General features: G+C 47.1%; 1 protein-coding gene across 2 annotated transcripts in view; it reads left to right on the top strand.

Moving 5' to 3' along the window:
- The first annotated feature begins 4972 nt into the window (after window positions 1-4972).
- Window positions 4973-20827, top strand: part of USP31 (ubiquitin specific peptidase 31) — a 56489-nt gene continuing 40634 nt past the window's right edge. For both annotated transcript variants that reach the window (XM_066576411.1, XM_066576410.1), the window contains exons 1-3: window positions 4973-5569; window positions 16734-16859; window positions 20573-20661. In XM_066576411.1, coding sequence (XP_066432508.1) covers window positions 5051-5569; window positions 16734-16859; window positions 20573-20661 — 734 coding nt within the window. In that variant the 5' untranslated portion in view covers window positions 4973-5050. The remainder of the gene's footprint in view (window positions 5570-16733; window positions 16860-20572; window positions 20662-20827) is intronic.

Below are 20827 nucleotides of genomic sequence, written 5' to 3'. Positions count from 1 at the left end.
TTTTGGATACTTAGATCCCAAGAAGTATCGATGTTCTGTAGGACTGCGTAAATTGCTACATTTCACAGCGGCAGAAGGGCTAAAAGCTATCTTGAAGACATGACTGCAACCAAATGCAGCCCCTTTCAAATGATGTCTGGATAAACTTGACTTCTTGTTCCAGATGGATTGGACTGAAGCCTCACTCTTCAGAGAGAAGATGGTAAAATCATGCGACATGGGGGAACTTTATTCAGATGTTGCCTCAAAGAGCTAGGGCAAAACTTAACATAGTAGCATAGTATGTAAGGCTGAATAAAGACAATGTCTATCTAGTTCAGCCTGTTTTAATCTCCCCCTTGTTGGTCCAGAGGAAGGCAAAAAGGTATTAGTGTATCTTGACGCCACCAGCAATTGCTGGTGGAGTCAAGATTCACAGGGGGCTGATGCCCCCTGTATCTGATTGGCTGCCTAGCTGCCAAGGCTGTAGATCCTGGAAGGGCAGTGTAGATGTTGTTACAAGCCATACAGTGTCCCCCGCTGCAGCCCCTGATGCAAGGGACTTACCGAGTCAGACGACAGAACCTCCCCCCTCACAGTTTTCCTGGAGCGCGGCGTACAAGCAAGCGCCCTGAACTGTATTTTCCAGCGCTCCACCTCCGCATGTTACCCGCAGGTCGCGGCCGCAGGACAGAAGGCACAGCGCCGGCGGAAACCACTCTGAGAGCCGCCCGGAGGAAGTCTACAGCAGGATTACAGCAGGGATTCCAGGGCGGCCCAGGATAGCAGCAGGAGCTCTGCGGCACCAGCGGTACATGTGTAGTCAGTATGCGCGGTGGAAGTGCCCGAATGGAGCACGCAGGCGGCTACACGAACGCAAGAGACAGGTGGCAGTGGTCACAAAGCCCTGGTCCTCCGGCCGGTCAGGAGGTATCCCCCACACAAGCTGCGCAGCGACGAGTGGTGAGGGAGTCAGAGGGGAAGCCTGTGCATTGCTTGTTGCCGCCCCTGGTGCCTTAGGGTGAGGGTTGGTTTTCTTATTACAGCGCATAATGTAAGGCAAAATGGAAAAATTACCCTCACCCTAATCCACCTCTGTTGGCTACAACCAATGCACACTCGGGAGCATTGGGGTGTGACAGGGGGGGGTCCTCCTGTCAACCCCCTATCTTCCGGTGGCATCAAGATACACTAATACTGGCAAAAAAAACCCAGCAAGCTAAGGACTGCTTTTATTACAAATGCTGGTTTCAAAAACAAGTAAGGTTGGGGGAATCCCCCTTTTAAGGAGTTTTCGAATGCTCGGCTGGGGCCATAGAGGGATATCCGCATCCATCTTGTGTATTTCCAGGATGAAGTCTTACAATTTGATATTTCTTTCCTTTTTTCTTCCCTTACAAATATGTTTTGATGGACTTCTGGAAAGATTAGCAGCGGCCTCTCTCGCTCTGAGGGAACATAATAATATCATGGCAAAAGCCTCTTAATCGATTATGGTTTATTTGAATCTTGATACAAGTTCATATTCTTGAAGCGACCGCAAATATACCTACTGAGCATTGGATCCTTATATCCATGAGATATAATCATTGATTCAACAACGAACAAAAACTGAACTGGAATGCTGTCCCTTTAAATTCTCATGTTATAGGTGGTTAAATATTATGAAAAGATTTAATTAAAACATATCGAAAAAATACCCTAAAAATGACCCGTCATGAGATAGATTTACTAGGGCTGGTTGCATGGCAATGAAGTCTGTGTCACTAATCCACAATAAGTGGTAAGAACCGCTTACTTCATACAAACCCTTTAATTTTCCAGTGCAGTAACAGCTGAACGGAGGGGCCATTAGCAGAAATGTCGCTGAATTTGACTGGCTGCCATTGACAACCACTTTATGTGAAAGCAAGAACATTTCCAACATTATTTGACTAAGGAACACAAGAGCCAAGTGCAAATAGAACTTATTACATAATAACAATAGACAGTCATTGTACATACATATGAAAAATATCCCCCACCTGCTGTATACAGGACTCCTCCCAGACCCCAACACACAACATCATAACCTCCAGCAGCTCTACACTAACCCCACTACACTAGATCCCCCATTATGCATACAGCAAATTAGAGGCGCAAATCCCACCTTTGGGAACCTCACCTATTGATGAAAAGGGGGTCATCCTACTCCTGTTTGCTAATTCAGGCAGACCACTTTTCCTGTTTAAGTCAATGGAAAGATACTGTAAGTGCCTGCTCACCAATTGCCGTAACTCCCTTAAAGGGGTTGTCCAGTTGTAAACTGTTGATGACCTATCTGAAGGTTGAGGGTCTGCCACCTGGGACCCCTGCCAAACAGTTGGTATGTTCATACAATGAGCTGATTTCTGCAGGAAGCAGATAGCTCTTTTCCCACTACAGTACTGCACGCCAAGTTCTCATTCACTTCAATGTGAGCTGGGCCTGCAATACCAAGTCTGGCCACTGCAGTGAGAACGGAGCTGTCTGCTTCCTGCAGAAATCATTTTAGTGGAGAGGTACACAGGCCCAGCAAACAGCTGAATTGGCAGGTTTCCTGGCAATCGAACACATCAATCCACTATTGATGACCTATCCTGCTAATAGGCCATCCATAGTTTACAGCTGGACAACCCTTTTAAGTGTGCAGCCTTCTCTCCCGAACTCCCTGGACGTTACACACAGGATTGAGCACACGGCCATAATGCCTTTGGGAAAGAACAGCCGACCAGCATACTGATGGCTTATTGTAAGGACATGAAAATGGAAAAAATTGCAATGTAAAAATTGCGGTTTTTTTAGCACTTCACTACCAAAAAATGGAAAAAAATGTGATCATTGGTACCGATTAGTACCAATGAAAACTACAGCTAACCCCACAGAAATTAACCCTTTGCAATCCAATTTTGGATTCAGGGTTTCCTAGGGGGCTTTCTCTTTCTGCCATTATACAATGGCGCCACCTGCTAGCTAGAGCCAATACTGCGGTAAGGGACATGCTGGAGAGGCTTCCGACAACAGAGCGGCCAGTAATCTACAGCAAGAATACCCTGCTGGACGTCTTCTGACATCGGAGCTGCACAGCCTTCAATCAGAATGTCTTCAGACGTCAGACAGTGGATTGGAAAGGGTTAATCCCCCGCACCGACCCATCAGAGGCAGGGTGCGTTCACACGAGCGTAGGCGTATTTACGTTCGCACGAGCGCAACGTATATTCGCCGGAGAGAACGTTTTTTGCCGATCACGACCAGAGCTAGAAAGCGTATTTTCGTTTGTTCCTACTTTGCAAACTATCTTTTCGGCCATCGAATATGCGTTGGCGCGTATTTCGGTCGCATATGTTCCGTTTTTTTTTCGGGTTGCCGTTTTTACGCGCCGTAAAATCGCCCATGTGAACGAATACATTCGAAACCATTGCCTCAGATGGTCACGTATATACGTTTGGTCGCAAAAACGCGCCGTTTATGCGCTCGTGTGAACGCACCCGCAAAATAAGACAAAGTTATGGCTCTCAGATTATGGAGACAGAAAACCTTTTTTTTTAAACTGGTTTTATTTTTGAACCTTCGCGCTCCTTCAGATGACCGTTTCTGCATGCGTAACATATATGTACAAAATGCGCAGAGAACAGAACCCATTGATTTTCTCATTTCTGTATTTTGTACGCACAAAAAATTGGACCGGCCTTTTTTAGCGCCCCATAGAAGTCTACGGGAGGTGCGAAATGTGCAATCACTACGCTGCGCAATTTAGTGAAACAAAGAACATATCTGGACCTCATTAGAATAAATAGCCTTTTAAATCACGGAAGGGGTGTGTTGCGCGCGTGTGAACTGGCCGTGTGCGCAAAAAGTACAGCACTATGCGTCGATATGCGCGCAAATACACCTCATCAAACCTCGTTCACTGCGCAATTGCTCTTAGTGACCACCAATACGCCGCTTTATAGCGCTCACTAAGAGGGCTTATTTCAATATATACGCCTTTTTAAGACTGGGACGGGTGTCCCATGCCGGGGGAAGTGGAACTCATCTGTTACATGACAGCCGAGGTCCACGCTAAAGGCTGCGAGCGGAGGAACCTCTGATCCCGCGCCATTAACCCTTTACAAGCTGCAGTTAATACAACCGCTCTGCGTAAAGGACTGACAGGGGGTCACGTAGCGGTGGTCCGATGGGCTGCTAAGGCACACACGACCATATGCGCATTACCCACGCAGTTTTTGCGTCCATAATACGCAGTAGCAATCTATCATACACTTTCATTGTGCCGCACACACGAGATGCACGAAATACGTGTGCAAAAAGAAATTGCGGCATATTCTGCCTTGGCGTTTATTACATGCACGTTCATGCCAAGATAGCGCATGGGGATTGACGGCAAGTACGCATTGTCATTGTGCCCTTGCAGCTGCGTGGCATGCCGAAACAAGGTGAGCGCAGTCTAAACACTTCTGCTACAGAGTGAACTGCGCCAAATTTAGTACATAAAGTAAATGGCAAAATTGTTCTTTTTTTATTCCCCCATAAAGAGTTAAAAAAAACTCGTCCCACAAAAGACTAGGCAATGTCACTAAAATAATTTTGAAAAAAGTTATGGCTTTTGGAAGGTAACAATGAAGAAAGGAAAAATAACTTTTCCACCCACAAGGGGTTAAATGATGACATTGGAAAAAAACAACAAAGGCTCAGATTTATGAATCTGTGCAAAAGTATAACTGTCTCCGTTGCCCATAGCAACCAATCACAGCGCAGCTTACATTTCATATTCGGCTCTTGAAAAATGAAAGCGGAGCTGTGATTGGTTGCTATGGGCAACGTTTCCTAAATCTGCCCACGCGTATGGAGACTGGGGCCTGTTCACCTCGGAGACAGAGAAGTCACGTGACTGCTCTACACCACGTGACACTCGCGTCACCAGACCCTCCAGGAGCAACTCCAATCTCGCCCCGGCCGTGTGGGGGGACCGGTTTTCATGGTGCTCCCGGACCGGAAGTGAGCGCTGCACCTCCCCGTGACAGGCAGCCCCGGGCCGGAGGGGAATGCCCTCATGTCGCAGGTGTCGCGCGCTGCCCCGGCGGCGGCCGGTGGCGGGAAGGAGAAGAAGGTCTCCCTGGGTAAGAAGCTGTTCTGGCGGCGCGGGGGGTTAGTGAGCCGCTTCCTGCGGACCCTCAGTGCCCTGTCCCACCTCAGCTCCGAGCAGGAGGAGGATGCAGCCGCCCGGGAGAAGAGCTGCTCCCCGGCCCGTCCCCAGCCGCCCGCCCCGGAGTCCCCGCACCTGCAGCCGCCGCCGCTGCCCCCTCCGAGCCCCAGCCGCCTGCCCGGCCTGTCCGGCCTCAAGAACCACGGGAACACCTGCTTCATGAACGCCGTGCTGCAGTGCCTCAGCAACACCGACCTGTTCGCCGAGTTCCTGGGGCTGGAGCAGTACAAGGAGAGCGAGGCCTCCAGCAGCCCCCTGCCCAGCCCGGGCGCCCAGGACCGCGGGGAGGTCACAGAGCAGCTGGCGGCCCTGCTCCGATCCCTGTGGACGCTGGAGTACACCCCGCAGCACAGCCGGGACTTCAAGGTGAGGGGGACTACAGCTCCCAGCTGGGCTGGGGCTAGTGGGGACTACAGCTCCCAGCGGGGCTGGGGCTAGTGGGGACTACAGCTCCCAGCGGGGCTGGGGCTAGTGGGGACTGACTACAGCTCCCAGCGGGGCTGGGGCTAGTGGGGACTGACTACAGCTCCCAGCGGGGCTGGGGCTAGTGGGGACTGACTACAGCTCCCAGCGGGGCTGGGGCTAGTGGGGACTGACTACAGCTCCCAGCGGGGCTGGGGCTAGTGGGGACTGACTACAGCTCCCAGCGGGGCTGGGGCTAGTGGGGACTGACTACAGCTCCCAGCGGGGCTGGGGCTAGTGGGGACTGACTACAGCTCCCAGCGGGGCTGGGGCTAGTGGGGACTGACTACAGCTCCCAGCGGGGCTGGGGCTAGTGGGGACTGACTACAGCTCCCAGCGGGGCTGGGGCTAGTGGGGACTGACTACAGCTCCCAGCGGGGCTGGGGCTAGTGGGGACTGACTACAGCTCCCAGCGGGGCTGGGGCTAGTGGGGACTGACTACAGCTCCCAGCGGGGACTATTACTCTCATCATGTCTGATACTAATGGTACTAAAGCTCCCATTGGGTTTGTTGCTAGTGGTACTACAGCTCCCAGCACCTCCTGCCCTGCAGGACTACTCTCTCATCAGGTCTGGTTCTAGTATTACTATAGCTCCCCCTGTCCTGCAGGACTACTACTCCCAGCAGCTTTAGGCTCCTCCTGTCCTTCAGGACTACTACACCCATTAGGTCTGTTACTAGTGGTACAACAGCTCCCAGCAGGCCCACCACTCATCATATCCATCACTAATGGTTCTGCAGGTGACCGCTGGTCCCGGCGTACGAGCGCCCTGCAGTCCTACAACTCTCATCGTTACTAGCGGTACTACAAGTCATACGCACATACAGTCGTTTTATACTACTATCCCAGCATCTCCTGCCATGCAGTACTACAACTATCCTTGTGTCCTTTTAGCTATTACTCTCTGTTATCAGCCATTTCTGGCTGGAGAGGTACTGACTGTAGTTTTTTGTATGACATGTTGACCCCTGTGACCTGCAGTAGATATAATATTATGGCTGGCAGGATTTCTGGATTTTGGTTTTGACAAGTTTAATGGGGATCTCCTGATTGGATGCTGTTACCATGGAGACAGTGTTTCTGCTGCATCTTTATTTCACCCGGACTCTGTTTCTGGGATATTACATGGATGACCTGTGTGACCCCCGCTGATCAGCACCAAGGCCCTCTCGCTGCCATACCCAGCAGTGTCCTTAATAATGGCTTGTGCAGTGCCACACACGTAGGGACATCACTCGGCACGGCTGCCTTCTGCTGATCGATGGTGGCAGATGTCGTGTATCTAATGCCTTTGAGGGATAAGTTAAACTTGGATGGCTCTGTAGCCTGGCGGCCGTACATGTCCTCCCGTCGTGTGCAGCGTACTCCGGCCATACTTGTACTGTAGTATTGTGTGCCCATCCCACTCATTAACACCCACAGGGCCAGAGAGTTTTTTTTTTTCTTGTCCACTCCTTCCAAGAGCCCTAACTTTTCTTTTTCATTTGACTTCGCCAAATAAGGGCTTGTTTTTGCAGAACGAGGTGTAAATTTTAATGGTTCTGTTTAGTGTGCCAGAAAATGTATGGAAAAACTTTTAAATATTTTTAAATGGGGGAAAAAAATGCAATTGCACCGTATTTGGGAGGGGGTTTAGCTCTTACAGAGTTGAATGCAGTAAAAATGATATGAACCTTGTTGTAAGAATCAGTATGATCACGGTGATGCCAAATATATTATGCACAAAATATGTTTACACCATATTCATTGGCCGCCTGCAGACGAGCGGGTCGGATCCGGCGGCGAGAATTCTCGCCGCGGGACCCGACCCGAGCACCTGCAGGGACGAGCGCGTACTCGGCCGCGCCCGGTGGCCCCGACTCTTTCATGTGCCGGCAGCCGGCGCATGTGCAGACTGGAGCCGGCGGCCGGGCGAGTGACGTTTCTGTGCAAGGCTCTGCGAGCCCCGCGCAGAAATAGGACATGCCGCGGTTTGTTTGCCACGCGAGATTTCGCGCGGCCAAACTGTGGCCGTCTGCATAGGAGTGCGTATTGTAATGCACTCCTATGCAGGCTTTCAGTGGCGGAAATCCCGCCGCGGGATTTCCGTCCGTGTGCAGGCGGCCTAAGGCCCCTAACTTCTTAAATATTTTTTGCCGATCGGGCTGTGTGAGGACTTGTTTTTTGCGGGATAACCAAAGTTTTCTATAGTTTTTATAAGTAGTCTTTTTGATCTCTATTTATTTAAATATTTTTGAGGGCTGGGATAACAGAAAAATAACGCAATTCTGGTAAGCGCTGCGGAATAAGTTGGCGCTATACAAATAAAGATTATTATTATAGTTTTTTTTTTCTTACAGTCTTCATCGTGCGGGATAAACATTATGATATTTTAATAGTCTGGACTTCTATGGATATGGCAATTACAAATATGTGTTTTGTTCTTTTGTTTTTTTTTAATAGTTTAGATTTTTTTTTAAAAGTGAAAAATGGGAAATTTTTTATTAAACTATTTTTTTTCACTATTAAAAAAAAACAAAACACTTTTTTTTTTACACTTTTATTTAACCCCCACAGGGGACTTGAACTTGCCATCATTTTATATTTCAGTCTCGCTGTATATAATGGTTTTAATGTCTCTTATGCCCCCATCCCATGTATGCATGACAGCTCTGGAAGCCTTCAGTAGGCTCATGGCTACCATGCTGGCGCATTGACAAGCCCCGATCATGTTGCTGGGGTACCAATGGGGATTGGGAAGAGGTCCTACCTGCCACTGACTGTTAAGACGCACAATCGGCTTTGACCGCAGCATCTAAACAGATAACTGCAATGCTCAGGGTTGCCTCTAGCCGCCAGGTATGGAGCAGACTCCAATATTTATTTTGCGGTCAGGAGAGGGTTAAAGGGGTGATCCCATCTCCTACAGTGATGGCATGTTGCTAGGATAAATGCATCACTTTATGATCGGTGGGGTTCGGGTCTCCGGGATCCTCACTAATCCTAACGATGAGTGGCGCTAATTTTCCGGCACAGCAGCGCCCCGGCCACCCACTGTGCAGGGACCGGCCACCAGCTGCAGTCACTCGACTCATTGGCTGAGGAAGAAAAACAACCTGTGCCCAGACCCTGCCTAATCAATGCCCAGACACCCGTACTGGGTGAGTGGAGGGGATACAGCTGCTATACAGAACAGTCATGCTGCAGCTCGCTGACACCTGGGCTACCTGTATACGCGGTGTGGCCGGCATGTGACTGATTATTACTGACAGTAAGGAGGCAGCGGTGTAAATCACATGCACACGTTAGTAGACCTCTTTATTTCACTGTTGTACCTTTTTGGTCCTGCTGGAACAGGAGGGGGAAGAGCTGAGCATTTCACACGGGATTATAGTGGAGCCGTTTTTAAAGGGGTTGTCTCACAGTTTCCCATAGGCTATAGATGGGGCTTGGCTATCTCCTGCAGTCCCAATGAAAGGAATAGACAGGCAGTGGGAATGCTCAACGCCGTTTCCTTCATGTGGGGACTTTTGAGATCATTGGGGTAGCCCAGCGTTGGATCCCTACCAATTGACTTATCCACTATCCTATAGGAGCTCATAATTTTGGGGGAACATCTCTTTAAAGGCATGTTTTAGGCATTTAACCCCTTGCATTATTAATCACCTATCTGTTAGGATGGGTCATCAATTTGATCATTGGCGGTCCTCCCTGGTGATCAGCTGATCACCGGGGGTTCTGAGCGGAGGAGTGATGAATAGAGATGAGCGAATATACTTGTTTTGAGTAATTACTCGATTGAGCGCCGCGATTTTCGAGTATTTCCATACTCTGGTGAAAAGATTCGGGGGGGCGCCGGGGGGTGGTGGGAGGAGTGGCGGAGCGGGGATAGCAGCGGGGAACAGGGGGGAGCCCTCTCTCTCTCCCTCCCCCCCCCCCACTCTCCGCTGCAACTTCCCACTCACCCACGGCGCCCCCCGAATTTTTTCGCCCGCATACGGAAGTACTCGAAAATTGTGGTGCTCGGGCGAAAAAGGGGCGTGGCCGAGTACGCTCGCTCATCTCTAGTGATGAACCATCCTGAGGAGAGGTGATCAGTACTGCAACGGGTTAAATGCAGAGAATACTCTTATAAACTTTAGGCGACTCTCCGGTTAGGGACAAAAAAGTGGCAGCACGGCTTCTCTGACTGGTGCACACTGTGTATAGTATACATCGGTAGTCTAAGACGCTGCTCACATGGGCAGCACTGGCCAATCAAAGCACCAGGTAGTGTCTTAGACTAATGATGCAGTAGCACTGTACAGAGTACATGAGGCAGGCAGAGAAGCCATATCTGTTTGTCTAGGCCCAGCTGGTCACTTAAGGGATTGTCTGAACACAACAGTGTGGGGTTGAGTCCTCTGGAGTAGCTCTTTTATTCTCTTGGTAGCTTTCCCATCCACCCTTTGGGGCTCAGTCACACTTACGGTTTGTGATTCTTTTGTTTTGGCTCTGTTCTAAGAGCCAAACAGTAAAACTGGTAGTGCCAGATCTGGCACATGTGGCTCCCAAACAGAGCAGGATGGAGCCCGTCGACAGATTCCGTCATGCCCCCTGGCATTGTCCAGGGCGAGCGAGCACTACATGCAGTGGCTATTGGTTCTGGGTTTTAACAGAGATCTCTGATGGAGATGTGAACAAGCCCCTACACAATCCTCAGTCTAATCAGCTTGTCTTCAGTGGTTCTTCCCTGCTACTGCTGCATTTTGCTCTTATCCCTAACTTTTGCTTGTCTTGCTGACCACATGGGTAATCTATAATTCTGCGGTCACCAATAGCTGTTCTGAGTGGCACAAATGGCCCACAATATATGCTAAAGTAGCAAAGTGATGCCTGGCGTTAAGCATGAAAATAGAACAAACTCTGTTTAACCCCTTAGTGATGAGCCTACGTTCAGGACCAACTGATTGTCATTGTTACATTGCTAGACCTTTTTTTTTGTTTTTAATCAAGTTGCTCATTTTTTAATATTAATATTATGTGTTTTGTATAACTTTTTTTGTTAACTTTTTTTTTTTTTGGATGGAGATGGAAAAACTCACAATTTCAGAACTTGCGCAGTTGTTTTGGGGTTTTGTTTTTACAGCGTTCACCATTCGGTAAGAATAACATGCTGACTTTCTTATCTGGATGAACACAATTACTGCGATACAAAGGTCATATTTTTTAAAATACTTTTGCATGATAAAAACAAGTTTTTAAAAAGAAACAGCTGACTGCATCACCGCATTGCAAGATCGATAGCATTGTTTTTCTGGATACGGAGCCATGTGAGGGCCTATTTTTTGCTGGAAGAGCTGTAGTTTTTAATTGGTACCATTTCGGGGTACGTATGACTTTTGGCTTGCTTTGTATTGAGTTTTTTGGGGGCAGCGATCAAAAGAAAAATAGTAATTTGTGTGTTACACTGGATTATTTTTCACTTAAATTTATCCTTTTTTTTTTCTTGTTATTCCCTCAAGGGGATTTGAAGATGTGATAGTTGAATCACTTGGCTAGTACAAAGCTTTACCTTACTTTCATCGATGCATTCCTACACCCATAGCTTTTTAAATAATGTAGTCATATGAGGGCTTGTTTTTTTTTTTAAATTTTTTTTATTTATTTTTTTTAACGGGGCAAGTTGTATTTGTAATGGCATAATTTGGGGGTTAGATATCATGTTAACTTTTTTTTGGAGGGGGGAAGCAATTCCATCTTCTTTCTATTTTTACAATGTTGAGTGTGCAGAATAATGTGAAAACATTATTCTCTGGTTGAGCACAATTTTTTTTTTGCAATTTTTGTACACTAAACTTTTTTTTTTAAAACTTTTTTGTCACATTCCAAGATTCATAGAATTTTCGCTTTTCCATCGAAAAAGGGATGCGGGATAAGCTCTGGTCTTGATCTACCCCATTCTTTAGGAACATAAAACATTTGAATCACTTTTTATGATGTCTTTTTTTTCCAGATGCAAGATTAACAAAATCTGCAATGTTTATTTTTTTCGTTCTTTCTATCTTTTTATCAGGGAATATGAGCAACATTCAGATTTCACCGTAACGCTGAAGGAAGTGAAATCTGCAATGAAAATCTGCAACAGAAGTTGACATCCTGTGGATTTAAAAATCCACCAACATAAACCATAGCGTCGTACGCAGACAGTATTCCCACTAGTCCCTGTCTACCCTGGCGCTCTCTAATACGCATACAGGCGGGCTGGGCATACTGGGAGGAGTATAGTAACAGGCGGACAGCCAGGTCAGGCTTTCCATTCCCTTTTGACTTCTCTAAGCGGTTTAGTCCGTTCTTGGAAAGTCACAATGTATGATGAGGCAGCGATTGTGAAAGTCACGGCTGTCAGGTGAGATCTTGTCATTGTCCGTCAGACTCTCCTTTTTAGCCCGCAGTGACACAATGTTTGCTCGGCGCTCGCATGCCTAATACCTTGTAAAAAAAACCTCTCCCCTTTGTTCTGCCGTCACAAGAAGCAGATTTGATCTGCACAGACCCGATGCGAATGCCTTGTGAGGGCTGAATGCCGGATGCTGCCGTTACAGGTGTGTCCTGGATTCTTTACATGTTTGTAGCATCGCCCACAGAGGGGCGACAGGTACTGACATGTAGATGCCTAATCTGACGGGAGGAGAAGAACATGTCCTGCTGGGATTGTACAATTTTGGATCCGTTTTATGACATCTGATAGATTTCTTTAGTCTTATATATGTAATGCTCCATCACAGTTCAGTGAAAAGTTCTGCAACTTTCTAATATAATGTGTTTTTCAAGATCTCTGCTTGCTTGTTTATATCCGAGAGCAACCCCCAAAATGGAATGGTTTTGCAGATGGTGGCCACAGACTATTCCTCCCTGCTTATTCTGCCTGATTCTTCTCTTGTTTTACCTTCCCGATACATGAGGCGCTACCTGCAGGTTGTCCTCCGGGATGGCACATCCATGCATGCCGTCACAAGGAGGTTTGCTCTGTCTTCCAGCACAGTCTCAAGCATGGAGCAGCAGCCAAACCTCCGACTCCTCGTGTTTCCCAGACTGACTCCTTCATATGTGACTCACGTTTTTAAGTGCTACATTTTACTGTACAGGCGCTGCATCAGAATTATGATAAAATAATCATGTTAGAGCATAAACTATATTTAGTGCAATACAATTTCTACACACAAAACCTATGCAAATTCTGCATTGAATTAATTATATATTTTATAAGCTGGAGTTAGTGAGATTCTAAGGACTCCGATTTACACCAAAATGGGACTTCGACTCCACAGCCCTGTGGAGCAGATACCTGTTCAAGTAGGCTGTAAAAGGGCATCAACCCAGTATCAGGACCGGAAACTGACTCCATGAGGGTCTGACGACCAGCACCATCAGTTGGCATTCACCAGGGAACGCCAGAACTGGCAGGTCCCCCAAGGAGTCCCCGTTCTCTTCACAGATGAGAGCAAGTTCACACTCAGCCCAGCTTTGGTTCATTGAGATCCTACATGTGATTTATATGTTTCCTTAATACTTCCAAACAATGTCGTTACATAGTATAAACTTTCGACGAGGCATTTTAAAGTCCCCCTGTCAGCAGCTTTTGAGCACTGTAAATTTAAACTACTTGTGGTACTGAGGGACGGCTATCTGGGGAGGTATGTTTTATACTCCATCCCCTATTCCTATACTGTGTCCCCGGGAACTAGATGTGAGCACACAGCTTAACTTTTTGGCGCATTTCTTTCACAGATGGGTCTGAAACTGGGTGTGACATTATGCACTAGGCCAAAGTTTGGTGCGTTTCTATTTTCCACCAAGGTGTAGGTGCCATCACGTTAGTAAATCTGCCCCCGTTGTGGCAAACACTCATCTGTTGGAATTGCTGGATCTGTATAGGTTTTTTAAGGGGGTACACTTAGGTGTCCTTTATTCTTCTGAATAGCTGAGGAACATCTGTCAAGGCAAGAGGACTGTCCCTGTTCAGATGATCAATGAATTCAACTATAGGGCTGTAATCTGCTGTGGGTTCACAACCAAATCAGCAGCAAATTGTGTTTGACTTGCTGCGGAAAATTTGCAGCAAATCTGCTCCATGTGAACGCACTGTAATGCGGCTGCTTCAGTATTCTGCCTAACATCTCTACGGCATCAGCATGTTCCCCCAGCTCAGCAGTATTATCGTGTCCCTGAGACATCCGTTGTATGGGTTGGGGTTGATCCGCTTGACTTTGTCCATCATCAGTATATGTAATGGGATCTGCATTTCCTAAAGTTCTTGCATAAACTTAATCCAGTTAAGAATGTCTTATTGGTAACTATTCCGAAGCGTCCTGTCCAGTAGTCGCCTCTGTCTGCTGTATGTACACGTTGGGAGGCATCGGGAACACCAGTACAAATTCCACCCCCTCCTCCCCGGTAGGCCATCACTATTCAATGCGCCTCATGTCCCAAAACTACGGCCATCGGCTATAAAGCCAGCTGTGGTTTATGCGGCGCAGTTCTGGACGGCGTGACTAAAGGCGCTGCAGGCACTGTTGGAGATGTAATGTGTATGGCTATCACATATAGATGGCCACCAAGTACTTGCTGAGAGCTGACTGCTCCAACATCCGAAGTGTTAGGATCTATTCACACATTGCAGGGGTATTCGTAGTTTGTCGCACTGTCACGGTGACGTGTGAAGAGACCCTTAAAGTGTCAGCGCATTGCTTTGGGTGACTTAGCAGTTAATAAAATCCAATGAAACAGGAATGATAGCGGCGGCAGAGCACACGAGCGTCTGGGGATTACTGCTTATATAACACCAGTCACAGAACTGCCGCCGTCGTTTACGTCCTAGTAAATTATTGTATAACGGCACGTCTCTGTTTGAGGGTTTACACTCCGTCTCGTCTAGATTTATAAGGTGAACTATAAATTTCAGAACGTGATCTGCCTCTTTGGAAAGTGGAGGCTTTTACTGCCTGTCGTGGCAGTAACCTGGCGCTTTACGCTTCGCTTCTTTTACGGTAAACCACACGGGGCGTAAATGCTGCGGGTTTTCCAAAGTGGGATTGTGTAGCATTCAGGGGACTTACGGTAAGTGCAAAGTCTATGCGTCTATTACTAAATCCCATCCACAACACCGTGAAACAAACTTCAGTCTTCAGATATATACGGGGGTATTTTACAGCAGCTCTCACCCGGCGCAATGCAAAGTCCATGGTGAATCTGCGCCAATGTCTGCCGCGAATCGGCATAGAAGACTTTGCAGCAGATCCGTTGCGGAAAATATGTCCTGTGATGTGAAAATTCTGTCTGAACCTAAAGCGGGACCAATGCCTAGACGAGCAAGAATGTACCCCATCCAAAACTGCTTCCTACCGTCGGTGGCTGCCGTGAATCTTTGGCGCAGAGTCTGCAAAGAAATAATGCAACAATTTAAAGAACTGGGGGGACAATCACGCCAAAATAGTCTGGACATGGTTATCGTTTCCTTCCGGAGAAGACTCTAGCCCCTGGCTTTGGCTTATATTCCCAGTCAAGGCTTGTTAAAAGGTCTGATGTTGACTTGTAGCAGTACTGCCTTCCAATAGGTGGTGCTGTAGAGCCATTGTTCCATCTACCCTTTAGCATAAATTTCCCAGAGGAGCATACATGGCCCTTTAATGCCACTTTTGCTTGGAATGAGAATAAAAAACAATTCTCGTTTGCACAAACGAAGGAGCTGGTGATGTCATCACCAGCTTGTTCACGTTCAGGGTTTTCTAGGAACGATTTAAACTGCCCAGTAAGTGAATGAGCCAGCGCAGAATTTGAAACTGAACGAGAAGCACACGATTCTCAGTCATTGGCTTTCGCTTAAACTGCACGTTATCGTTCCGTTTTGCGCGTTCCACGATTTTCTGAACGCTAATCGTTTGGTGTAAACACGAGTCTCCTCGCACCTCCCGGGTGCTCTGCTTAAAGAAGTAATAATCTGTCTTAAATGTTGTATGTATTTCTGGCTGAAGTCACAAGATGTGTGCTTCTCTGTAATGCTAGATAATGCCGCCTTTCAGGCCTAATACCAGTAATTACTGAATGTTTTATCCGCGGCTGGAAGCGTAAAACTTGACCGCGGAGATTGTTCCCGTTGCTGAAGTCTGTGATCACGCAGCGGTTGAGCCGTTAAGTGCTGCCGGCACAATGGGCCATGGGATGTTTGTTGCTAAAAGCACTGGCTGCAAAGGACACGGCAGTCGGACACCACACTGACAACCGCCAATTACCTCCTCACAAGGGCCCTTCCTCCCCAATGCCAGTGCGAAAATGCCGGGATGAGCTCTGTTGCCGGGGAAACGGTGATAAGACTCATTTAAGATTCTCTTGGGTCCTCTGTACTTCTTATCTCAAGCTAATCATTCCCATTCAGAAGCTTTTGGATAGAGATCCAGTTGCTTTTATTTGTCTGTTTTTTTCCCCATTTATTTATGTTTATTTAATGTGGATTTGCTGCGTTGTTTGTGCACCCAGCTTGGCATTATCTGCTCTCCCAGGAAGGGTCCAAAGTGTTTTTACATCAGACTCAGGTGTGCGCTATTAGGTTGTTATTAAATGCTAAGAAGGCTTAAAAGCCCAGTGCCTGGAATATTAATGACTAGACTAGAGGCTTTCAGGCTACAGGCGCTTGGAGATGAAGGTGATCTCCAACCTGTGGCTCGCCAACTGTTGCAGACCAACTGCTCTCAGCTTGTGGGAGATCATTGCTTTTAAAAGGGAGCAGAACAAATCGTTTGCCGGCCCGGGCTGGCATGTGGGCGGGCCGGCCGGTTGGCAGAAAGTGACTTTAGGTCTGCTGTAGTATTCGGCCCAGCGTGCGTCACATGGGGCGACGGGTGTACCAGACTGGATATCTGATCAGTAATTATATCATGTACCCTAGTAAGCACTGTATGGATATAGCACCCTTGGAGAAAACAAAAAGTTTCCCGGAAGTGGCTTAGATACCTTTTGCAATAATATTATATAAGTTGCTTATGATGTAATTTGTTTTGTATAATTTGCTTAATTCACTAAAAACCTTTTTTTCCCCTCTTTGCCTGTAGACTGTGGTATCCAGGAATGCCCTTCAGTATCGAGGTACTTCCCAGCACGATGCCCAGGAGTTCCTGTTGTGGCTTCTAGACAGGGTGCATGAAGACCTAAACATCCTGGTCAAGCAGAAGCCCCGGGTGCGTACCGGCCGCCTCCTTCAGCCATGGCAGATACATGTTACAGTTATTACATGTAGTGCAGATTGTTGGTATATGTAATGGAACGCGGAGATGTAGGTGGGATCTTACAGTTGTCTCTCATCCTCCCTTTCTTCTGGTTCCTGGATGTTAAATATCATGCTGCTTTCGCTGTGATGTGGGAAGTTTTTTCCCATGAGTCAGGAGAACTAATCGTTATCATTTGCAGCAAATTAGCAGCCAAGAGATACATTTTGGGCAGCGAGGTACATCATGTGCTGCACACGGGGGATGAATACGCTAAATGTCAGTCTCTGGCCAAAAAGTGAAATGATTTGTCCTAATTAGATTGCCCGACTGCCTTATGCACATGTAAGAGCCTTGTGCACAGTAGAACATGTATTTCCTGTGCCTATTGGGGCAAATCTGCATAATCCGGCATCTGATGGAACATGGCGTGATTTTATTTGTTTTGTTTTGTTTTTTTGTCATATTTCATATAAATCTTTGTCTGATGTTGCAGGCACCTGAAGGTACAGTATGGTACATAAAGGCTTGTGGATGTTGTGGCTCTATAAGGCTATACTGCACCACTATGTTCTTCCATACGGAGTCATATAGGTGTTTATATGGAATTCAAAACTAGTTATGAGCAATTACTGGAATAATCTGTTCAGGGGTTATTGGCTCTATAGCTGCACGGAGCAAGACTTAAATTCAGATTACACTTTAACCCCTTCCAACTATAAGATGTACAGTTACGTCCTGTGGGGTCTAGGTATGTATGAAGAGAAATCGTGGGGCGACCGCCCTCCATACAGTAGGGTACCAGCTGTTTATTGCAGTCGACACATGGCGGCAACAGCACAACTCAGCCACGTGGCTGATCGGAGCTATAAACCATTTAAATGTCGCTGTTAGTTCTAAAACTGCGGAAAAGCAGTAGTTTAAAAAAAACCTCCGCTGTGCATGTGCAGTGGCGTACTGGCTGAGGCTTACGCACACATACTCTGTCAAGAAAAGGAAGACCCGCACAGGACCTGGACAGGTATGGCAGTGTCCTCGGCCACGGGCAGGGTCTGATTCCGCTGTGGGCTTCCGCATGCGGAATCCGACCTGCTCGTGGACATGAGGCCTTGGTCAGATTTGGACCTAGAACTCTAGCACTGCAAGGCAACAGTGCTACCCACTGAGCCAACCTATTTGTCCTTTTCCGGAGGTGGAGAGTAAGCACAATAACCATAAAAACTCCATACAGATGTTGCCCTTGGACAGATTTGAACCTAGAGCTACAGCACTGCAAAGCAATAGAGAAAACAGCTGAGCCACCACATTTGTTGTGGTCTTGCAGCGCTGGCATCGTAGGTTCAAATGTGTCAAAGGAAACCTCTACACTTACTTTGCATGTTCTCTTCATGTTTATTCTATTTCTCCTCCAGAGAAGAAATAACGAAGAACAAGCATGGTGGCTCAGTCATCAGCGCTGGTGTTCTAGGTCCAAATTTGTAAGACAACATCTGTATAGAGTTTTTATGTTCTCTTTGTGTTTCATCTCCTTCTCCTGGAATTGAAAGTACAGTTGTTGGCACTTCTGCATTGCAGCACTGGAGTTAGAGTAAAATCTGACCAAAGGCAACATCAGTAAGGTGTTTTTCAAAGTCCATTCGGATGTTCTCCTTGGTGAGATTTCACTTTAGGACCCCATGACAGCAAAGCAACAGTGCTAAGCTAACCACTGAGACATATTCATTGAAGAGCTCCCTCTTTTTTTAAAAAATTTTTCGCTAAAAACTGGGTCGTAGTGACCTAATGTGATTCTGTGAAAATCGGCCCAATTTGACTGCCAGCCGATCACTTCGAGCAGTCCTATTCAGAATAGTAAAGGGAGAGAGATGGGGCACCAAAGGGTGAAAATGTAACAAGGGGTATAGGTGGGGAGCCAGCTAGCCACGCGTCTTTCAGTTGTGCTAAATTAGACAACGCTCTAATCAAAACCTCAAAGGTGGATCGAAATTGTAGGGCTGCCGCTGCCGTCCTCCAGTCATGTTCTAACAGTGATTACCAGATTCAGGGACCAGAGGGAAGGAGAGCATTAGGATGTGCTGCCATCGGTGTGATGATCTCAGAGGCAAGTTGCAACAGGAATGGTAAATTTATGACAAATGGCAAGACTATTTGATATCAGAATGATTTCTTTTGGCAGCGTTAACCGCACACCAATTTTCGGGGTGAGGGCTTGCAATATAAACCCTACCCCGAAAATCAGTCCTAGCTACACTAGATCTACAAAAAAAAAAAAAGCAATGCTCACCTAGCAGCTGCCGTCCGGGTCTCGGACGCTGATCTCTGCCGCTGCTCTAGGCTTCCCCTGCACTGGCAGATCAGAGCCGGCAAGCTCTGATTGGCTGAGACAGGCAATGAATGGCTGTGATTGGGTATCGAGCCAGCACCGAGAACCAATCACAGCAATCTATTGCTGGAGGTGGGGCTCTCAAACATCCCTTACAGCAATAGATCATCTGTCAGTGCACGGGAAGCCTGGAGCAGCGACAAAGATCAGCGGCCGGGACCCGGATGGCAGCTGCTAGGTGAGTGTTGATTTTATTTTATTTTTTCAGCATCCTTGGCTGCTTTTTTAGCTGTGCTGAAAACGCAGCCAAAACGCTGGCATAAGGAATGCCAGCGCCGCTGAAACCAGGCGGAATCTGCAGTGAACGCAGCATTGAAAAACGCTGTGTTTCTGCAAACGCCTGTGTGAGGGAGGCCTAAATGTGTTAAAGGGGTTTTCTGAGAAAAAAAAAATTCAATGGATCAGAAATGTGGGAAATTTAAAAACCAAACACAAGCCTGCTGGAGCCCTGCTGCCGGCCGCTCAGAACCCAGAAGTGGGCTCGTCGCATGCTGTTAGTCCTGCACATGACTGCTCAGATGATCGCAGGCTTCAGCAGTGATTCATCCATGGCCGCTGAAGCCTGTGATTGCATGTGACTGCTCGCTGGCTCTTTCAGAGTTTTGAGCAAGATGCATCAGAGCTCCAGTGCTGGACAAGGTCTGGCAAGTGTGTATCTTCTTTATTTTATACATATCTGAGCCAGTGAAAATTTCTTTAAGTCACAGAAAACCTCTTTAAACTGCAGCACAGAATGTTTTCTTGCCTTTTTAATAGCTTTTCAGTGCTTTTTGTTGTGCTAAGACTTGTTGCGGTGAGGAACCCACCAGGTACCTGCTTCCATGTTGTTTGCAGAGGTATTGTTCCATCTCCCTTATTTACATATTGCCCAGAGGATCATGAATGGACATATGTCTCCTCACTCACTCACCTTCTAGGCGCTCTCCCTAAAGACAAAATATAGTGTTTCTGACACCTGTCCCAGGCCTCTCGCTAGCCAAGCCAGAAACCTACTGCACACTGATGAGGGGCAAACATCCCAAAACAGCTGTCTTTGAATGGATTCTAGCTTGGCTTTCAATTCCCAGTCATTGTTATAAGGCTTGTATGAAGAGTCTAACATTGACTTGCAGGAATGCTGCCTTCTAATAGGTGGCGCCGCAGAGGTATTGTTCCATCTCCCTTGTATGGAAAACAATGATGAATGTGCTGATCAGTTCTGTTCCTTGGGTATCGGGTTTGGGACTCTTTTTAAATTGGTCTCTAGTATATAACCATCATTTACACACCGGAGGTTCTGACTACAATGTGATGTCTTTTCCAGCCACCGGTAGAAGAAGATCTGACTGGAGAGGGTCCACCGTTTCCAACCAGCGGCACCTTTGTTCAGGAACTCTTCCAAGCTCAGTATAGGTATTGCGCATTGTGTCCTCTCCATTATGGAGTCTCTCTAGTGTCTCCCTTTAACAAGTGTTGCAAATTTCTTGTTAATATATCTGTTATAACCAGGGTGATCTCTGTCTGTGTTTTATGCTATAATCTCTCCCAATGCTCTTCTCTAGTCTTCTCTCTAATGCGT

Source organism: Eleutherodactylus coqui, chromosome 8 (assembly GCF_035609145.1).
Source record: "Eleutherodactylus coqui strain aEleCoq1 chromosome 8, aEleCoq1.hap1, whole genome shotgun sequence".
In the NCBI taxonomy this organism is placed as follows: Eukaryota; Metazoa; Chordata; class Amphibia; order Anura; family Eleutherodactylidae; genus Eleutherodactylus; species Eleutherodactylus coqui.
The sequence above is the reverse complement of the archived record's forward strand: the minus strand, read 5'-3'. Positions and strand labels throughout refer to the sequence as shown.